Source organism: Lonchura striata, chromosome 1A (genome assembly GCF_050655825.1).
Source record: "Lonchura striata isolate lonStrDom1 chromosome 1A, ASM5065582v1, whole genome shotgun sequence".
Lineage (NCBI taxonomy): Eukaryota > Metazoa > Chordata > Aves > Passeriformes > Estrildidae > Lonchura > Lonchura striata.
This window is the reverse complement of record NC_140741.1, coordinates 28,494,058-28,509,866: the sequence shown is the minus strand read 5'-3', so window position 1 is coordinate 28,509,866 and position 15,809 is coordinate 28,494,058. Positions and strand designations below refer to the sequence as shown.

General features: G+C 42.0%; 1 protein-coding gene across 1 annotated transcript in view; it reads right to left on the bottom strand.

Moving 5' to 3' along the window:
* The window catches only part of LOC110482105 (sucrase-isomaltase, intestinal), a 54,047-nt gene that overhangs the window by 3,057 nt on the left and 35,181 nt on the right, over positions 1–15,809 (bottom strand). Inside the window, exons 16-21 of the mRNA XM_077783419.2 lie at positions 12,971–13,119; positions 8,931–9,019; positions 6,380–6,432; positions 3,271–3,401; positions 2,368–2,456; positions 1,375–1,424 (exon numbers count right to left, since the gene is read on the bottom strand). Of these exons, the coding sequence (XP_077639545.2) occupies positions 1,375–1,424; positions 2,368–2,456; positions 3,271–3,401; positions 6,380–6,432; positions 8,931–9,019; positions 12,971–13,119 (561 nt within the window). The remainder of the gene's footprint in view (positions 1–1,374; positions 1,425–2,367; positions 2,457–3,270; positions 3,402–6,379; positions 6,433–8,930; positions 9,020–12,970; positions 13,120–15,809) is intronic.

The following is a 15,809-nucleotide window of genomic DNA, read 5'->3' as shown; positions in this document are numbered from 1 at the left end:
AGCACAGCCAAGTCCACCAGAAAACCATGTCCCTAAGGGCCACATCTACACATCTTTTAAATACCTCCAGGGATGGTGACTTCACCACTTCTCTGAGCAGCTTGTCCCAGGGCTTGATAACCCTTTCAGTGAATAAATTTTTCCTAATATTGAATCTAATCCTCCCCTGGTGCAACCTGAGGCCTCTGGCCCTATCACTTATTGGAAGAAGAGACTGACCCCCATCTGGTTCACCCTCCTTTCATGCAGTTGTGGATAGCAATAAGGTCTCCCCTGAGGCTCCTTTACTCCAGGCCAAACACCCCCAGCTCCCTCAGCTGCTCCTCATATGACTTGAGCTTCAGATCCTCAAGATTCACTGCCCTTCTCTGAACACAGGCTCTGAGGTGTGGCCTCACCAGTGACAAGGACAGAGGTACAGTCATTGCCCCAGTCCTGTATCTTTCTGATACAAGCCAGGATGCCCTTGGCCTTCTTGGCCACTTGGGCACATGCTGGCTCATGTTCAGGAAGCTGGGGAACAAACCATGCCATACTCTATATACAATATCCTATTTATTACCAAATGCTAGAATTGCAGATTAAATAAAATCTGTAGAGACAAGTTATTGAAGCAGGGTAAGGTTATTTTTACAATAACTCCTACAACTTACTATCATATACTTAATGAGCTTATAGTAGACACATTTTACAATATTTTACTCAATTGAAGCCTTGACTGTTGGGCTTTTCTACAGGTGTTTCTCAGGACATGTCTGCACAGAACTGAGCACTGTGTGAAAGGCATCAGTGCACTGACCCTGAGCTAATCTGTTCCTGTGCTGCACAGAGCATCTGATCAGCCTAGCGGGTTGCCAGAAGCATGCTGGATCTCTCCACAGGACACCCACTATGGGAGCAGTGTCTGTGCTGTCAGACAAGGAAATGCAAGCTACAGAATTGAGACTACATAACTCTCTGCACCACAAAACAAAAATATTAAGTGATTGAAGTCAAAAGGTTGCTGGAATATTCTGAAGAGTGAAATCTAGCTCTCTCCCACCCATCAGACTGAAAGTCACTAGGTGGAACACGAGAAAGGCCCCTTGTCCCCAGAAGTTGCAACTAAGGAAAGAAAATGTTGAAAATACGTTTTTTTCAGATTTGTATTGCAGCAGGGACATTAATGACATGTGTCACTATGATACTTAATGAAGCAGACATAAAACTGCAGGATCATAGTTGGACTATTTCATAGGTAGCTGTAAATGACAGCATTAGATAGCTTACCTGGTTAATAGACTGAGCTAGAAGATAAATATCAGCACGTTACAATGGTTACACTAAATTACAGCTACCTCCATGTAAGTAGGTATCTTGTATGTTGCCACTTACATTGCTGAATGTGTATTTAGCCAAGAAGTAGTTCTCTTTTTCAATAGTATCTGTCAAAACACAAAGCAAGGAGGATTGATATCAAAACAGGCAGCAAAATCCATAAGCAGTTCACATTACAGCAGCAAGCAGCTAAGGTCAGGCTAAGATGATTTGTGGGCTATTTAATCTCTTCCTCTAGACTTAGGTTGATCTCAGGAGAATCAGCTTTTCACCTTCACAGAATCACAGAGTAAGATGACTTAGAAAGGACCCTCAAGGATGATCAAGTCCAACTCCTGGCCCTGCACAGCACCATCTGCAAGAGTCACACCATTTTCCTGAAAGATTAACCCAAACATTTATAGACTCTGTCAGGTTGGTGCTGTGACTGCTTCCCTGGGGAGCCTGTTCCAGTACCCAGCCACACTCTGGGGGGAAGAAACTTTTTCTAATATCCAACATCAACCTCCCCTGACACAGCTTCAGGCCACTCCCTTGGGTCCTGTCACTGCCCACCACAGAGAGGAGATCAGTGTCTGCCCCTCCTTTTCCCCTCATGAGGAAGTTGTAACTGCAGTGAGGTCTCCCCTCAGTCTCCCCCAGGCTGAAGAGACCAAGTGACCTCAGCTGCCTCACACAGCTTCTCCTCAAGGTCCTTCACCATCTTTGCTGCCCTCCTTTAGATGCTCTCTAATAGTCCTTTTCTACATTGAGGTGCCCAAAAACTGCCCCCAGCAGTCCAGAAGAGGCTGCTCCAGCGCAGAGCAGAGCAGGACAATCCCTGTCCAGTCCAGCTGGCGATGCTGTGCCTGATACCCCCAGGACACAGGTGACCCTCCTGGTTGCCAGGGAGTGCCTGGATGAATAAGGTTCAACTTTCTACTGCTCCTTCTGGGGTCAGTTCTCTAGCTATTTCTAACCAAAGCCAGTGCCATTATGCTGCTGAAAGGTGGCCTGAGGAGAGCCCTGTATGCAGGTACTGTATGCTTCACACCAGGGGACCAGGCTTACCAATGGAATCACCATCATCCCAGAAGAGAGATCCAGAGGCTTGTCCTTCTTCATCCAGGGCAATAATGAGTCCAAATGGGTTCAGGCGGCTGTTGATAAACGTGTTGAGAAGTGTCAGTACAAACCTGTGGGCAGTCCCTTCCAAGCAACTTAAACACTTCTGAACACAACTCCCCTTTTAAGGTTACAGAAAAGGTCACAACAGAAGAATGACAACAGTGGCCACCAAAAGGACTCCCAAAGTGATGGCAAAATCTTTGCCTTACCTTGTTCTACTAATGTCTAGATTTCCCATTTTGAATGCTTATGTGGACAAGCTTCCCCCTTCTTTTGTGGCCTTAACAATAACTGGATGGTCTGGGAGTCAGCTGGTAACCAGTACTACCTTACTATGGCTGCTGCACAGTGCTGTCCCCTCTCTTTCCTACTCAGATTAACTTCTGAGCATGGTTCACACTTGAGACCAGAATATTATCCATTGGCATGGGGAAGTATTTTTCCTGAAGAAAGATTTGAGCTTTTCCACCTTGTTTACAGCATTTGATAAATTCACCCAAAAAAAAAAGAATTTTGCTTTTCCCCTTGCATACATTTACTCTAAATGATTGACAGCAGGTCAGTGTGGCAGTAAGAGGTGCAAAAGCTTTTCTGAGCATTAATCGTAGAGCCAGGAGTAGGTGTCAGCTGTGCTAACAGTGATGTGGATCATCTCTGAGGTGCTTTCTCCTAATGAAATGGAGCAAATACTGGTATAAAAATACTGTACTTATCACTTGGGATGGCAGCTGGGAGCTGCAGATATCTCTCTTCTGTACTTTCTTTTGATTCCTCTTTTGACTGTCTGTGGGTCTGACCCACACCCTGTCTGTGGGTCTGCTTGGTGACAAACACAGGTGACATTACCTTTCAGTAGTGGTTGTGGCTGGTGCCTGCTGTGGCAGAATGTACCCTCCACGGATGTACAGAGGGATCTTGTTCAGTGGGGCAGACACAGTAGTGTAGGTCTTCTTCCAGGCACTTGGCACTTTTAAACCCTACCACAAAAATTAATGCAGTTAAAAAAATGCCAATCCAGGCAGTATACATCATACTGAAAAAGAGAGCAAGAAGAAAAACAAACTAAAATATGGATTTCAGGAGTATTTTTCTAGTTTCTTTTTAACATCAAAGAGGATCTAGCCTCTGCAGTTATGCATATGCCTGAGATATCATATGCCTGAGATAGAAGCATCATGACTGAAAGACAACAAATGGTTTTTAAAACTGGTATCATTATTCCATATGCTGTGAAAAAAAACTAAAACACTAATCAAGATACTGAGAAAAAGGAAAAAGGAACTTTTGCTTCCTCTTTTTATACATATGGAGCCTGTCACATTCAGTTTAAGGTAAGTGATTCATAGTCATTTGGGAATGTAAACTGTAGATTTTCGTCTCTTCTAAGAACAATTCTTCCCCTTTCAGAAAGTAATTACAGCATTCAGAGAGTGAAATTTGTGTGTGTGTAGACAACCAGCATTAAGTTCTCTGCATCATACTTTTCTAGTTTAATGCCTCAAAACCTCCAAAAAAGACTTGTGTACAGGGAAAATAACAGGAAGATTTTGCTCTTGCCCTCTGTAAATGACAATTATGATTTATGGCAAGTACCCAACTTTGGTTTGGATAAGCACCATGTGCATGACAAGTGCGTGGCAAATACTGGGAGGCGAGCAATGCCAGGGGCAGGCACATAGGCAGGACAAGGGACAAAGGCCACTGTCCTGTGCCCAGCCTGGCAAGGGGGCTCAGAGGGAACCATAGGGAGGGTTGGATTAAATGCTGGACTTTTCAGCATCTCAGTCTGTCATGGTTTGACACAGAAAAAGAATTTTTCTTGGAAGGAAGAGGTCAATTTGGATATTGACCAATTGAGGCTGGACACGCCTCTGAGAAGAAAGAGGGGTTAAAAGCAGAATTCCCAAGAGATCTCGCTCTCTTTGGTTCCAGTCAGTGCGCAGTGCAGCCTCTCCCGTGCCTGGCAACGAGCTGGGTGGGGAGGGGAAAAGCCATGGCTTGACTAAGGCCGAAGGGTGGAGGGGACTGAATCGGGCTGGCCCCTGCAGATGGAAGGGTGGAGGAATCTGGGATGCAATGCACCGTGGGGAAGGAGAAGAGCGGGGGGGCCGCAAGGTGCCCAGTCGCGTGGGAGTTGCCAGAGTCTGGGCATCGAGCCATCCCTGGGAGTCGGGACTTTTAACCCTTCCTTGAGAAATGAAAGCTTGGTGAAATTTTTCTCCTCAGTTTAAAAGAGAGGAAGAGAGACAGCTTAGACCCTGGGATGTTGGAAGGAGAAATTCTAGGTGGGAGGACATGATGGAGTGGATTTTAGCTGGACTTTTTCTTGGTAGCCGCAGACTTAACCTATCTTTTCCTCCAAGAGAGACTGTATTTTAGGAGGATGCCGGTGAGCCAAAGAGACCTGCTTCAGCTGGGAAAAAGACAGAAGTAGAGCAAACAGAGAAAAGTTAGAGAGGCTTGTGGTGTTGCCTCCTGTCTTCAGAGAAGAAGAAGAGAAGAAGATCTCTGTTCTTAGACCCTCAGCCCCAGGGAAAAATGGGGGGGACTGTGGTCCCAAAAATGAAAAACTGAACTGTTGGCTTTTTCCCTTTGTGGCAGGGCATCCTTGAAAGGGAAAATCCTAAAAGCAGTCTGTCCATCCATGCATTAGTGGTGAGAACACTGTGCATAGAAAAGGAGAGAGTCACCATGGCAAACCTTTTCTCCGGGTGGTGCCATGAGTGACATGGAAACACAGGATATGGCATCTGTGTTTCTTAGGGGGCTCTGTGGCATAGGGGAGACTCCTCTCTCCCTCGATGGACTGAGTATCGATTGTCTGGAGGGTAGAAACCTGATTGGGATCCAGGTTGTGTCTCACTGTAGTTTGTTAGAGTTGGGTGGTGGGAGGAAGAATACTTTAGAAGGTTTTCATTTTGAATATTTTGTGTGATTTTTTTCTTTCTTTCTTCTTTTATAGTAGTACCTTAATAAAGTTTTTTCCCTTGTTATTAAGCTTAAACCTGCTCTGCTCTGTTTCCTGATCACATTTCACAGCATTCAATTGGGAGGTTGCATTTTCATGGGAACACTGGCATTGTGCCAGTGTCAAACCATGACACAGTCGCATGAAAAGAGAAAAAGGAAAGGGTTGGATGAACATCCATCTGAGGTCACCAGCCAAATGCTGAAAATTATTTAAAAAACTAATTTAAAAAAAAAAGTCTGCATTTTCTCTGAGAGCTGTTCTGCTCTGCCCGCTCCTCTGCCAGGGACACTCAGGAGATTTAACAACAACCTGATGATCCTGGGCTCTTCCTGAAAGCTCTTAGCATCAGCTTAACTGCTCCCATGGAAGCCAAGCTGGGCTTAGGCTGCATATTGCAGCAGAGCACTTCTGGAAATGTGGTCCTGGGGATGGTGTTGGAAAGGTCAAGACAGGCCCTGAAGAGAAGGCACTGGCATGTCCCACAGAGCAGATTGTTCTGCAGCTCTTGGGAGCATCTTCCAGAGGGGTGCCTCACCTTGTGCTCCAAATATGCCTTCTGTCAAAAGGGATGCACATGCAAAAGTACATGCGCAGGAGGGTTTGTGGCATGTTCTCAGGAGTGTGGCTTAGGTTCCTGCCTCTGTCTCTGTGCATGGAAGTGTATCAGAACAAGAATTAAAAGTGGGGGACAAAGAAAGAAATCCTGGCATTTTCATGCATGTCTAGGCTGCTCTTGAAAATTCTGTTCACTGCATTTTAGAGCCTTACATGGCAAAAATAGAGAAGAAAATGTTTCTGAAAGCTGTGTCATTTACCCTCCCAGCTAGCCTGATGCAGACTTTTTTTTTCTCTAGTTTTCTTCATCTACAAATGCTGAGGTAAAAATACTGCTGAAGATGGTTAACAGTTATTTTGCTGGAATTGTACCATTTTAAATTATTAGGGAAAGAAAAAAGTAAGAAAATTAATCGTAAAAATACATACGGTATAGTAGTCGAACCACTGTGCTTCAGGGAAGTATACACTCACAGATCTTGCTCCCTGTAATTGTTATAAAGAGATTAGTCTTTTTTCTTTTTGTATTTCTGATATTACATTAGCTTTATTATATTTGTGCATGGAGAGATGTATGCTGAATATTCTAATAACATCAATTTTTTTATTTTATGGCTGAGTTATTGTCATAGCAGTGGACTGCTGCTGGCTAATCCATAATACTAAACAGACAAGCCTATCCTATTTGGGGGGGGTTTACTGCCATAGCCTGGCAGGAGTCAATGTTACAGGATTATTTTATTCTAGGATATAGCTCTATGTCTTCCAAATGTAACTGGCCTAGGTGCACTCCTCCAACATCTGAGCAGCCCTATGACAGCCTTTTCAAGACAGGGCTTCACATTGGATGTGGGAGGACACCACTGCTCAGTGCCCCTTGCACCATTCCTGTCCCAGAAACAGGCAGAGAATGAGCTGTAGCACACAAAGGATGCAGATCCTTCTCTTCTTGTAAACAATTTAAAGTTGCAGATAAGTAATAATAAATAATAAATGTTTTGCTAATTGCACAATTACTGTAGTTCATTTTGGAGCATGTGTTGTGTCAGATCACTGCAGGGATGAAATCATGCTAAAGGCACTTTGTATTAATAACTCCAGGAACAGTTGGGATCAAAACATATTTCCATTTTTGTTACAAGTTGTTTATTCTCACAAGCAGATTAACTTTTATTATCAGTGTAGATATCTGTCCCTTTGCAGAATTATGGATTAGCTCCAAGGACTATCCCAGGAATATTGTAGAACAAGAACAGTAAAGTTGGAAGAGTTTAGACAAAGTAACCATGTAATATTCTAGGGATTTTAGATATATGAAAAACCAAAAAGGCAAGATGCTCCCCTCTCCATCTCTTCTCTGCGATATTATGACAACCCTGGATGTTCTGGTCTACAGAAAAGTGTGTAACCATCATCTGGGTCAGGATGATTTCAGGATTTCAGGGCCAGGTTGGATGGGGCTTTGAGCAACTTGGCCTAGTGGGAGGTGTCCCTGCCCATGGCAGGAAGGTTGGAACTGAAGGTGCCTTCCAACCCAAACTATTCTATGACTCCATGATTCTGTGAGCCTCACCTTCATGACTCCCTAAATAACAAGCCAGTCTGCAAGGCAGTTCTCCATTCTATTTTTTTTTTTTTTTGATGTCTCACTTGCTCTTATCCTAGGATTCAAGGAGTGAAGGTCAAGTCATTCCTGACTCATCTTCCCTACACAAGCAGATGCCAAGCTGCAGTTTGACACAGTCACTGCTGGCCTGCACTGCCACAGAGAGGGGCTTACAGCTCACCTCTGCCCCTGCCCCACCAACTGGCACAGCCCTGGCTGCCAGCTATCACACTGCAACAACCAGCAATGTGCTGCCTTCACAGTTCTGCTTCCCTCATCACGCCACAGGCAGCCTTCCTTTTGTGCTGCAGTTCTCCAAAAATCATCAGGAACTCCTTATCTAGACCCCCGATCATTTAAAATATCCTTATAATGTCCCCTGTTATTCAATTATTTTACAGGAAACCTCCCTGGCTCGTCAGTCCCTCTTCATGGGAAGGTTTTTTTCTCATTCTTTATCATCCTGCTGGTCTGAGACCCTGTGAAATCTTCTTTCTACTCTTCAGCTATTAGAAACCTGTGGGAGTCTGAAGATAAAGGACTAATGAATGAAGTGCCTCAGTGGGGTCAGAATGGGTTTAGAATTTAATTTCTGTTAAATTCACAGAGACAAAAGGGTTGGTTAAAAAACAAGGTAACAGTGTCCTGTTTAAATGTTTGATCATCAGCAATATCTAGAAATCTACTAGATATTTTGGCAGCATGCTGATTGCAAACAGCACTAGGATACATCCGATGTAAATACTTAGATCTGCTCAGACATGCCTCTCTTGTGTTGCCAGCAGTCAGTGGTGGGCAAGGAGAGAAACACACCCTTGCTCCAGCCAAGCAGGGAGAGCCATGTGCCCAGCACAGGAGAGGAAAAGGCTGCTTTTTAAAACCTGTCCTGTTAGCAGCTTACATTACCATTATCATTTCCGTAATGACTGCCTTTGCCTGTGGTGCTGGGAAACTCCTACCACAGCCCTTGAGAGCTGCAGTTCCAAAACACTGTGGGTGAGCGGTAATATGGAAACCAGTTTGCTTTCATGTCTGTGTGTTTCTTCCTAGCTCGACAATTACTGCTCCATGTGTGTCCTTGGAGACTGCTGCCAGCACAATAACAGGAGCACGTGAGGGGCAGCATCCAGCCTTTTTGCATCCATTTCTCACTTGGAGTAAAAGGGAAAGGCTGCGCCCTCACTTTCATCCTCCCACTTCAAGTACTGAGAAAGCTCTGTACTGTCTGTACTGCTCAGAAATGTGTTCTGCAAGCTTTGACAGCAGAGAGTAGAAAGGGATGGATATGAGCAAACATGCTCTGAGTGTCATCCAATGCCCTAAGCACCATTTGTTTCTTCTATTCCAGTATGATGGCATTTTTAATTACAGTACTTGCCTCTTCAAGAACTGGAGCAATCATAAAGGCAGGTCCCCAAAGGAAGGCAGTATCTATTCCATGAGTCTCCTGATCAGAGGTAAATCTAGTTTGAAAGTTAAATATACAATGTTATTCATAGTTATTAGAATTTGCCCAATATTTTGATATTACTCACTGTGACAAGAAATCTGCTTCCTCAAAGTATTCTTCAACACAGCCAAATATTTTCCTGATTGAGGGAGTGCCAAAAGCTGGACAGAGATTCAGATATTTCAGTAGTACCGACCATCCCAGAGCAGACCAGAACTCTCACAAAATGATGAAGCCAATTTCTTTTCAGAATAGCAACAGTGGGAAAACGACTCACTTCTGTTCAGTGGGCTGAGACTTCATTTTGGGAGCCAATGAGCAGGACAGGGGCCAGGCCCAGGTGAGGGAACATGGAGGAAAAACACTGTGCTCTAGGTTCTAAAGCGTTTGTGAAAATCCTTGGCTTTGGCCTCCCACAGCTTTCTCAGATTTACATTTGAAATTGTTTGCAAGACAAACACAGAACAACACTCATGCATTATTGTACGTTTTAGCTGCCTCTCCTGAATGGATGGAAAACCTATGGAATTCAATCCATCTTATTCAATGTACTAAAATTGTTTTGGATTCTGATCATGTTCTCCAGAATGCTCACAGTCCCTTTTGCATGGCATCACTTGCCTTCTCTTGGGAAGAAATCTCTATTCCACCGTGCATCAGCTAATAAAAATATTGAATAACACCTGGTAAAGAAGAGAGATCCTTCCCAACTCAGGAACCTCCTTTCTTCCAGCATCAAATCCTGGAGAATTTAAATAGGTTTTATCATCTGTAAGTCTCTTTCTGAGGAAATAATTGATAGATCCTAGCTCTTATAAGAATGCCACATGAAGAAAAAATCCATGTCTCAAATCCTCCTAAAATCAAAGTACCTTGTACCTCCTCACTTCTGCTACTCCTTTGCCCCTCTGCCCCTCTAACAGCCCTACTGCCTTTTCAGAGATAGTAACTGGTCTGGTTTTCACGTATTTTTGACAAGTTCACACTGGTTATTGCATATTTACATATTATTCTCTAAGAACATATAAACTTCTTGTTTAGAAATTCCTTTACTGTGTCTGTTCCATGGGCTTTGCAGCTGCCCCTGTCTAAAGGCAGGTCTCTGTTGAACACTGGCTGGAGCAGAGTGGCTCAGTGTCAGTGCCCTGCTCTGACACCCTGCCTGCTTGAGGCAAAGGCACACACTGCACCCAGCCCAGGCTTACAGAAATTTCTCCAAATAAGTAAAGATAACTTGGCAATAAAAAGACACCTATTGAGGGCTCTGTTTGAAAGAAACCTCAATTTCTTCAGCGTTTCTTTTTCGGTCCAGAACAGTAGCTCTTTTGGACACCTTAATTTTGGTCATTATTGCATTGTGACATAATACTTTCAAATGTTTAAAGCAGATTATGGGTTTTGATGAATTACCTTATCCTAAAGTTTTTGAAATATAAAACATGAGTTTTTCTTGTCATCTCAATAGGTTCTCTGTGTTTTCAAATTGACTTTAATAAATTGTAATAATAATACAATACATTTTGTCATGGGAGATTGCAGGACAAAAAAGCTGATTAAGAAATTATGAAAAAAGAAGAATCAATTGTATTTGTATATGAAAACAAGATTCTCACTCTTTAACACAGCACAATTTTCTCTTGCAATTATAGCAACCACTAGCACAAATTCAGCAAACAAATGAACTTTCCTATTTTGAAAATATAGCCATTAAAGCATGCTGTCATCTATGAAAGGTCTTTAATTCCATCTACTGCTTCCTCTGGTTAGATACTGGCCTCTCTCCTGTCATATTTCCACCCTGGTTAGCCATTAAACACATCTTTCCTTTGCACTAATGGATTACCACCTCACAGTCTTTTTTGGACACCTGAGATATTGATGCCTCTGCTTTATGGAGTGAAAGCCTCCGAGGCACCAAATACACTTAAAAGAATCTACTGGGATGTTGTTCTTGTTTGTTACTTGAAACGAGCCCCTAAATGTTCCAAATGGAATGAAATGTCCACATGAAATAGCTATTGCTTGGAGACTCCCTGCCTAGGTACGGCTGTTTTCATGATGAGGACTCTGAACTCGTAAGAACTTCGCCTGAAAAGCTAATGCAGGAGTTTTTTAGTTTTCCTTTCTAATTTTTACAAGTAAGAGGCAATGTTGATGTAAACTTCCATCATCCATACACTGAAAATTCTATTTCAGTTCTCTTTCTCAAAACCCCACATTTCTCCTCCTGTTAGCATCTAGGTCACTTTCTCCACTAGGGTAGACCCACTACTAAACCGCTTAATTTTACCTGAAAATAGTAAGAAATACACATTAAGTAATGGCCATGAATAATAGTAACCAAAATTAACTACTAGTAGTAAGAAACACTTTTAACTCATTTTAGGATCTCGCTATGGCAACATTAACAAGCCCTAGGACTAGGATGCCAGTAGGGGCACTGGGGAGGGAAACAGTTTTGATCTCCTGATGCCTGCCCTACTTATGTGCATTTGAGAGGTTTTATTTCCTAGTCATCCCACTCTAGTCCTGCCGACTAAGCTCCCATCAGTGTCTGCAGTGAGCCTCTCAGCTCAGTTCCATCTAACAAAAGCCTCTGCTGGTGCATCTGAGACTGCTCTGCAACTCTAATCAAAAAAATTTGGAAATTTGCCAATGTGGAAGTGGCCCTCATAGAGTACAGGTATGCTGGCAGTGGTCAGAAAGGCAGCTTTAATGACACTAGAGTAATTCTGTATTAGCAGAGATTAGCTAATATTAATGCCAAAATTAACTTGGGCATTTCCAATATTAACACAAACCACATTCAGCAAAAACAGACCTAATGTAAATACTTGCAATAGCATATAGCCAATTTTAAGTCATGAATACCTGTGTAAATTCTCCCTAATTTTATCTAGTAAAATGACATTGCCAAGTAAAAAGAGGAAGGATACTGCTTTTAAAATTTATCAGTTAACCATTATCCTGAGTAAAAACAACAGATTTTGTGCATATCCTTTTCATACTTGAATGGTCTGTGTTAATGTAGCTTCAGTCTGATTTGCAAAAAATGCCTTTAACCAGAATGCTTTTAAGCTAAAGGGGAAAAAAGAACATTAAACAGTTTATGACATAGCCTGCACCAATGGAATGACAGTGTGGCAGAACTTCAGGCTTTCATAAGTATTGTTTGCACTCCTTTTGCTCAAGTCTTCGCATAAAGCATTCCAAAGTAGAAAATTTACCAAAAGCAGGTAAAGAACTAATTGAAAGGTCAGGACAGGGAAACTAAGCCTCAGCTGGATTCCTGCTTCTTCCAGAAAAGAAAAAATGAGTTGTTCCAAAAGTCTGAGCTTAATTTTCAAAGGGGTTTTTCAGTCTCCATTTATTAATCTCAGTTTTGCACCTGCTTCTATACTCAAACATCTCTATCTCTGTTTTCTCTGTGCAATTTCTGGACACAGATGTGGGTTTCATAAATAGCATGCAGATCCAAGTGCTAAATTGAAAAAAACCAAATGCTATGGATCATTGGACTCTCTGTATGAGGCCTTTTAGCATTCTGGATCAGAATACAGATTTCATTGATTTCATTCAAATACAGAAAATACAGGTAATGTGACTCTCATTTTTGAAATAGAAAAGAGCTATACATTTGACCAAGACTAAAAATTTTCATGATTCCTCTTTCTAAAGTTTGCCTTTTTCCCCACACTGGAAACAAATACAGGTTATATATTAATGGAAATTAATAGCATATATTAAGACTTACCTTTGTGCATATAACTTGATTTAACTGTTCAACTATTCTTTTAAAAGACAGCATGCAATAGTAATACTGTGACTATTCTCCTAAGGATATCAACCAGTACATACATAAGAGCTCAACTATTTTGTGAGCAAATTAGAATGAAAAAGAAACTCCCAACTCACTCAACTATTTTGTGAGCAAATTAGAATGAAAAAGAAGCTCCCAACTCACTCGTGCATCAGTGACCGCACCACTGTGCCTCCGTGAACATGAGCCTCGTAGAACAGGGTGTATAAGTATGGCAGCAGAGAGTATCTGATCCGAAGAGTATCACGAGATATCTTGGCAAAAGTATCTCCAAACACAGCTGGGTCTTGTTCCTGTTCAGGAAAAGCTTAGATTTGTACTGAGCATTGAAACAAACTCAGCAGAGAAGCTGTGTGCAACACATGGAGAGTTGTGGCTGGCATGATTCTACGGGAGTGTTTAAATAAGAGAAAGCACTCATTTGCAAACTGCAAGATATATTAAGAGCATCATCCATTATTCCCAAACTAACATTTGTATGAAATTATTAACTTGAAAAATTCCAGTCAGTTCAAAATTATCAGGTCCCACCTTTATGTGAGTCCTCTGCAGCCACCCCTAACCTTGTGAGGAGACGGAAGCTGGTGCTCCAAGCCTGTGCTCAGGAACAGATACCCTACATCTAGAAATTAATTTATCCTGGAGAAGCAAGCCCTCTCAGACAAAGGGGATGAAACACAGGAAAAAGGGAAGACTGATAATCTGCAGGTTAAAGTCAAAAGCATAATTACATTGGCCACAAATACAGAGGCAAGTCTAGGTAACAGAGTAAACTCATAACCCTGCTGAAGCCAGCAGGGGTGACCAAAGTCACTGTGTGTGGTACAGAAAACATTTCACCCATTCAAGAGACTTGATTTCTACTCCTGTGTGCTCCATTTTAGGATGCCCTGATGACTGACAGTACACCCACACACCAGCAGTGCCCCTCAGCTCCTCACTGCCAGCAATGCTCTCCTGTGAGACACGACATGCACGGGGTGCCACCATCAAGGGGACAGGTTGGGGCAGGTTGGGGCAGCCTGTCTGTACTCATTGACTGGGTTTGGTCCCACTCCAACACAACCTTGACCCTCCCCTGGGATGGAAAAGAGTTACATCTCCTTTAATTCCTCCTGTCAACCTCTCCAGTGCTAAACAGCCAGCTTACTAATCACATGGCTACCTTTCTCCTTCAGGAAATCTTTCCAGAGTACTTAATTTTCTCATTAAACTGAAGACTATATGATGAATTCCAAGGATAATGAAATGCAAAAGTAACAAAAGTAACAAAGCTTTTTATATTATCTAGTGCTTTTCAGACAAGAAAAATATTAATTAAACTGTTTGAAATACTCAATGAATTAGGCAAAGTGGGTACTTAAGATCTTAACACTAACCTAATGTTAATTAAATTTAATATTTAAGTAAAATTTCCCCATTATTATGTTTATATCAAAATTACTCACTAAGAATACTCCCTGCTAGCTCTGAGCTCCAGAGCATCCATCTATTATTTCAAAAATTCCACTATATTGTTACCATTGTTCTGACACTGTAAAAACACTGCTTAATTTCACAAAATTAAGTTAGATTTCTTAGGGGATGCAGAGTCACTCAAAATGCTTGTTCATTCCTTTCCGTGAACACATACTTTAAATGAATTTAAGTAATCCAATAATATATCTCTCAGTTGCAGCACCCATCATATAGGCCCATTGCTATCTTCTTGTTTATTAAATTGTACATAAAGAGATTGATATCCACTCACCCAGGTCAGACACTGTTTGCATGCTCAAAGGGCCAAATAACCTGTCCTGGGTTGTAAGATAAGCATGTATTCTATTTGCCATCTGTTGGGGTTAGGGCAGGTCCCTCCTGTAAAGTTGGGCAATTTTCTTATCTCTTCCAAGAACAATGTATCCGTCGGGGAGATATCTTCTGTTAATGGGCCATTTAATGACCCACTGCATGACTGGTAAAGTTACATCATCCCATTGTGAGATGCTCCCCCCAGAGGGAGGAGCCAAGCACCATACCTGCATAAAATCAGCACTTGGGACATCAGGGCAGCCCTTCCCTGGATTCCCAGAGGAGCAGCTTCTTCCCCACTGGATCCCCAGAAGAAGACCAAACCCATTTACTCTATCACCAGACCTTCAGAGAAAACTACACCCTTCTACAGATCACTGCTTCAGCAGCATTTCATCTGCTACTCCAGGAGGAGTAGCCACCAGTTAACTGGACTATTACCAACACCCTGACTCCTCAGGCTATCAGGTTTCCGACTCTATCATTAGTTTTGTTTGTACTAATTACATTTTATTAATTAAGTTTTTTTTTCCTAGAAAAGAACTGTTATTCCTATTCCCACATCTTTGCCTGAGAGCCTTTTAATTATGAAATTGTGGTAATTCAGAGGGAGGGGTTTTACCTTTTCCATTTCACAGGAGGCTCTTGCCTTCCTTCACAGACTCCTGTCTTTTCAAACCAAGACACAACAATATGAATAAAGATATATATGTACACCTCTAACTTTAGTGGAGAGGCAAATGGAAAATGTTTCTCAACATAAACAGCTAATACCTCACAGACATTTCTTCTCCTCCAAAGAAATATCTCAGGGATCTACAGGCTAATTCCTGACCCTCTTAATGATAGTACTATGGTTTATTATTCCTGCATTTGCCCAATTGCTGAACATCTATAATACTTTCATGTGGAGACAAAGGTCTCCTTGGAAGTGTCAATGTTGCAGCATTTTGATGATGCAGCTTCAAAGAAGCTGAAGGTCAGAAAATAACCTGAGCTCCAGTGTTGCACTGATCAGTTTACAGAAGGAAAAAACCCAAACATTTCCTGAACAAGCAGAATAATTTCATCACAGTTGCAGATAAACACAGAATAATTACAAAGGCTGCAAGATCTTCAAACTTCATAGCTAGAAATGACCTGATACTTCTTTCTGTTTGCAACAAGTCGTTAAAAGACTTTTCTGGTGTTG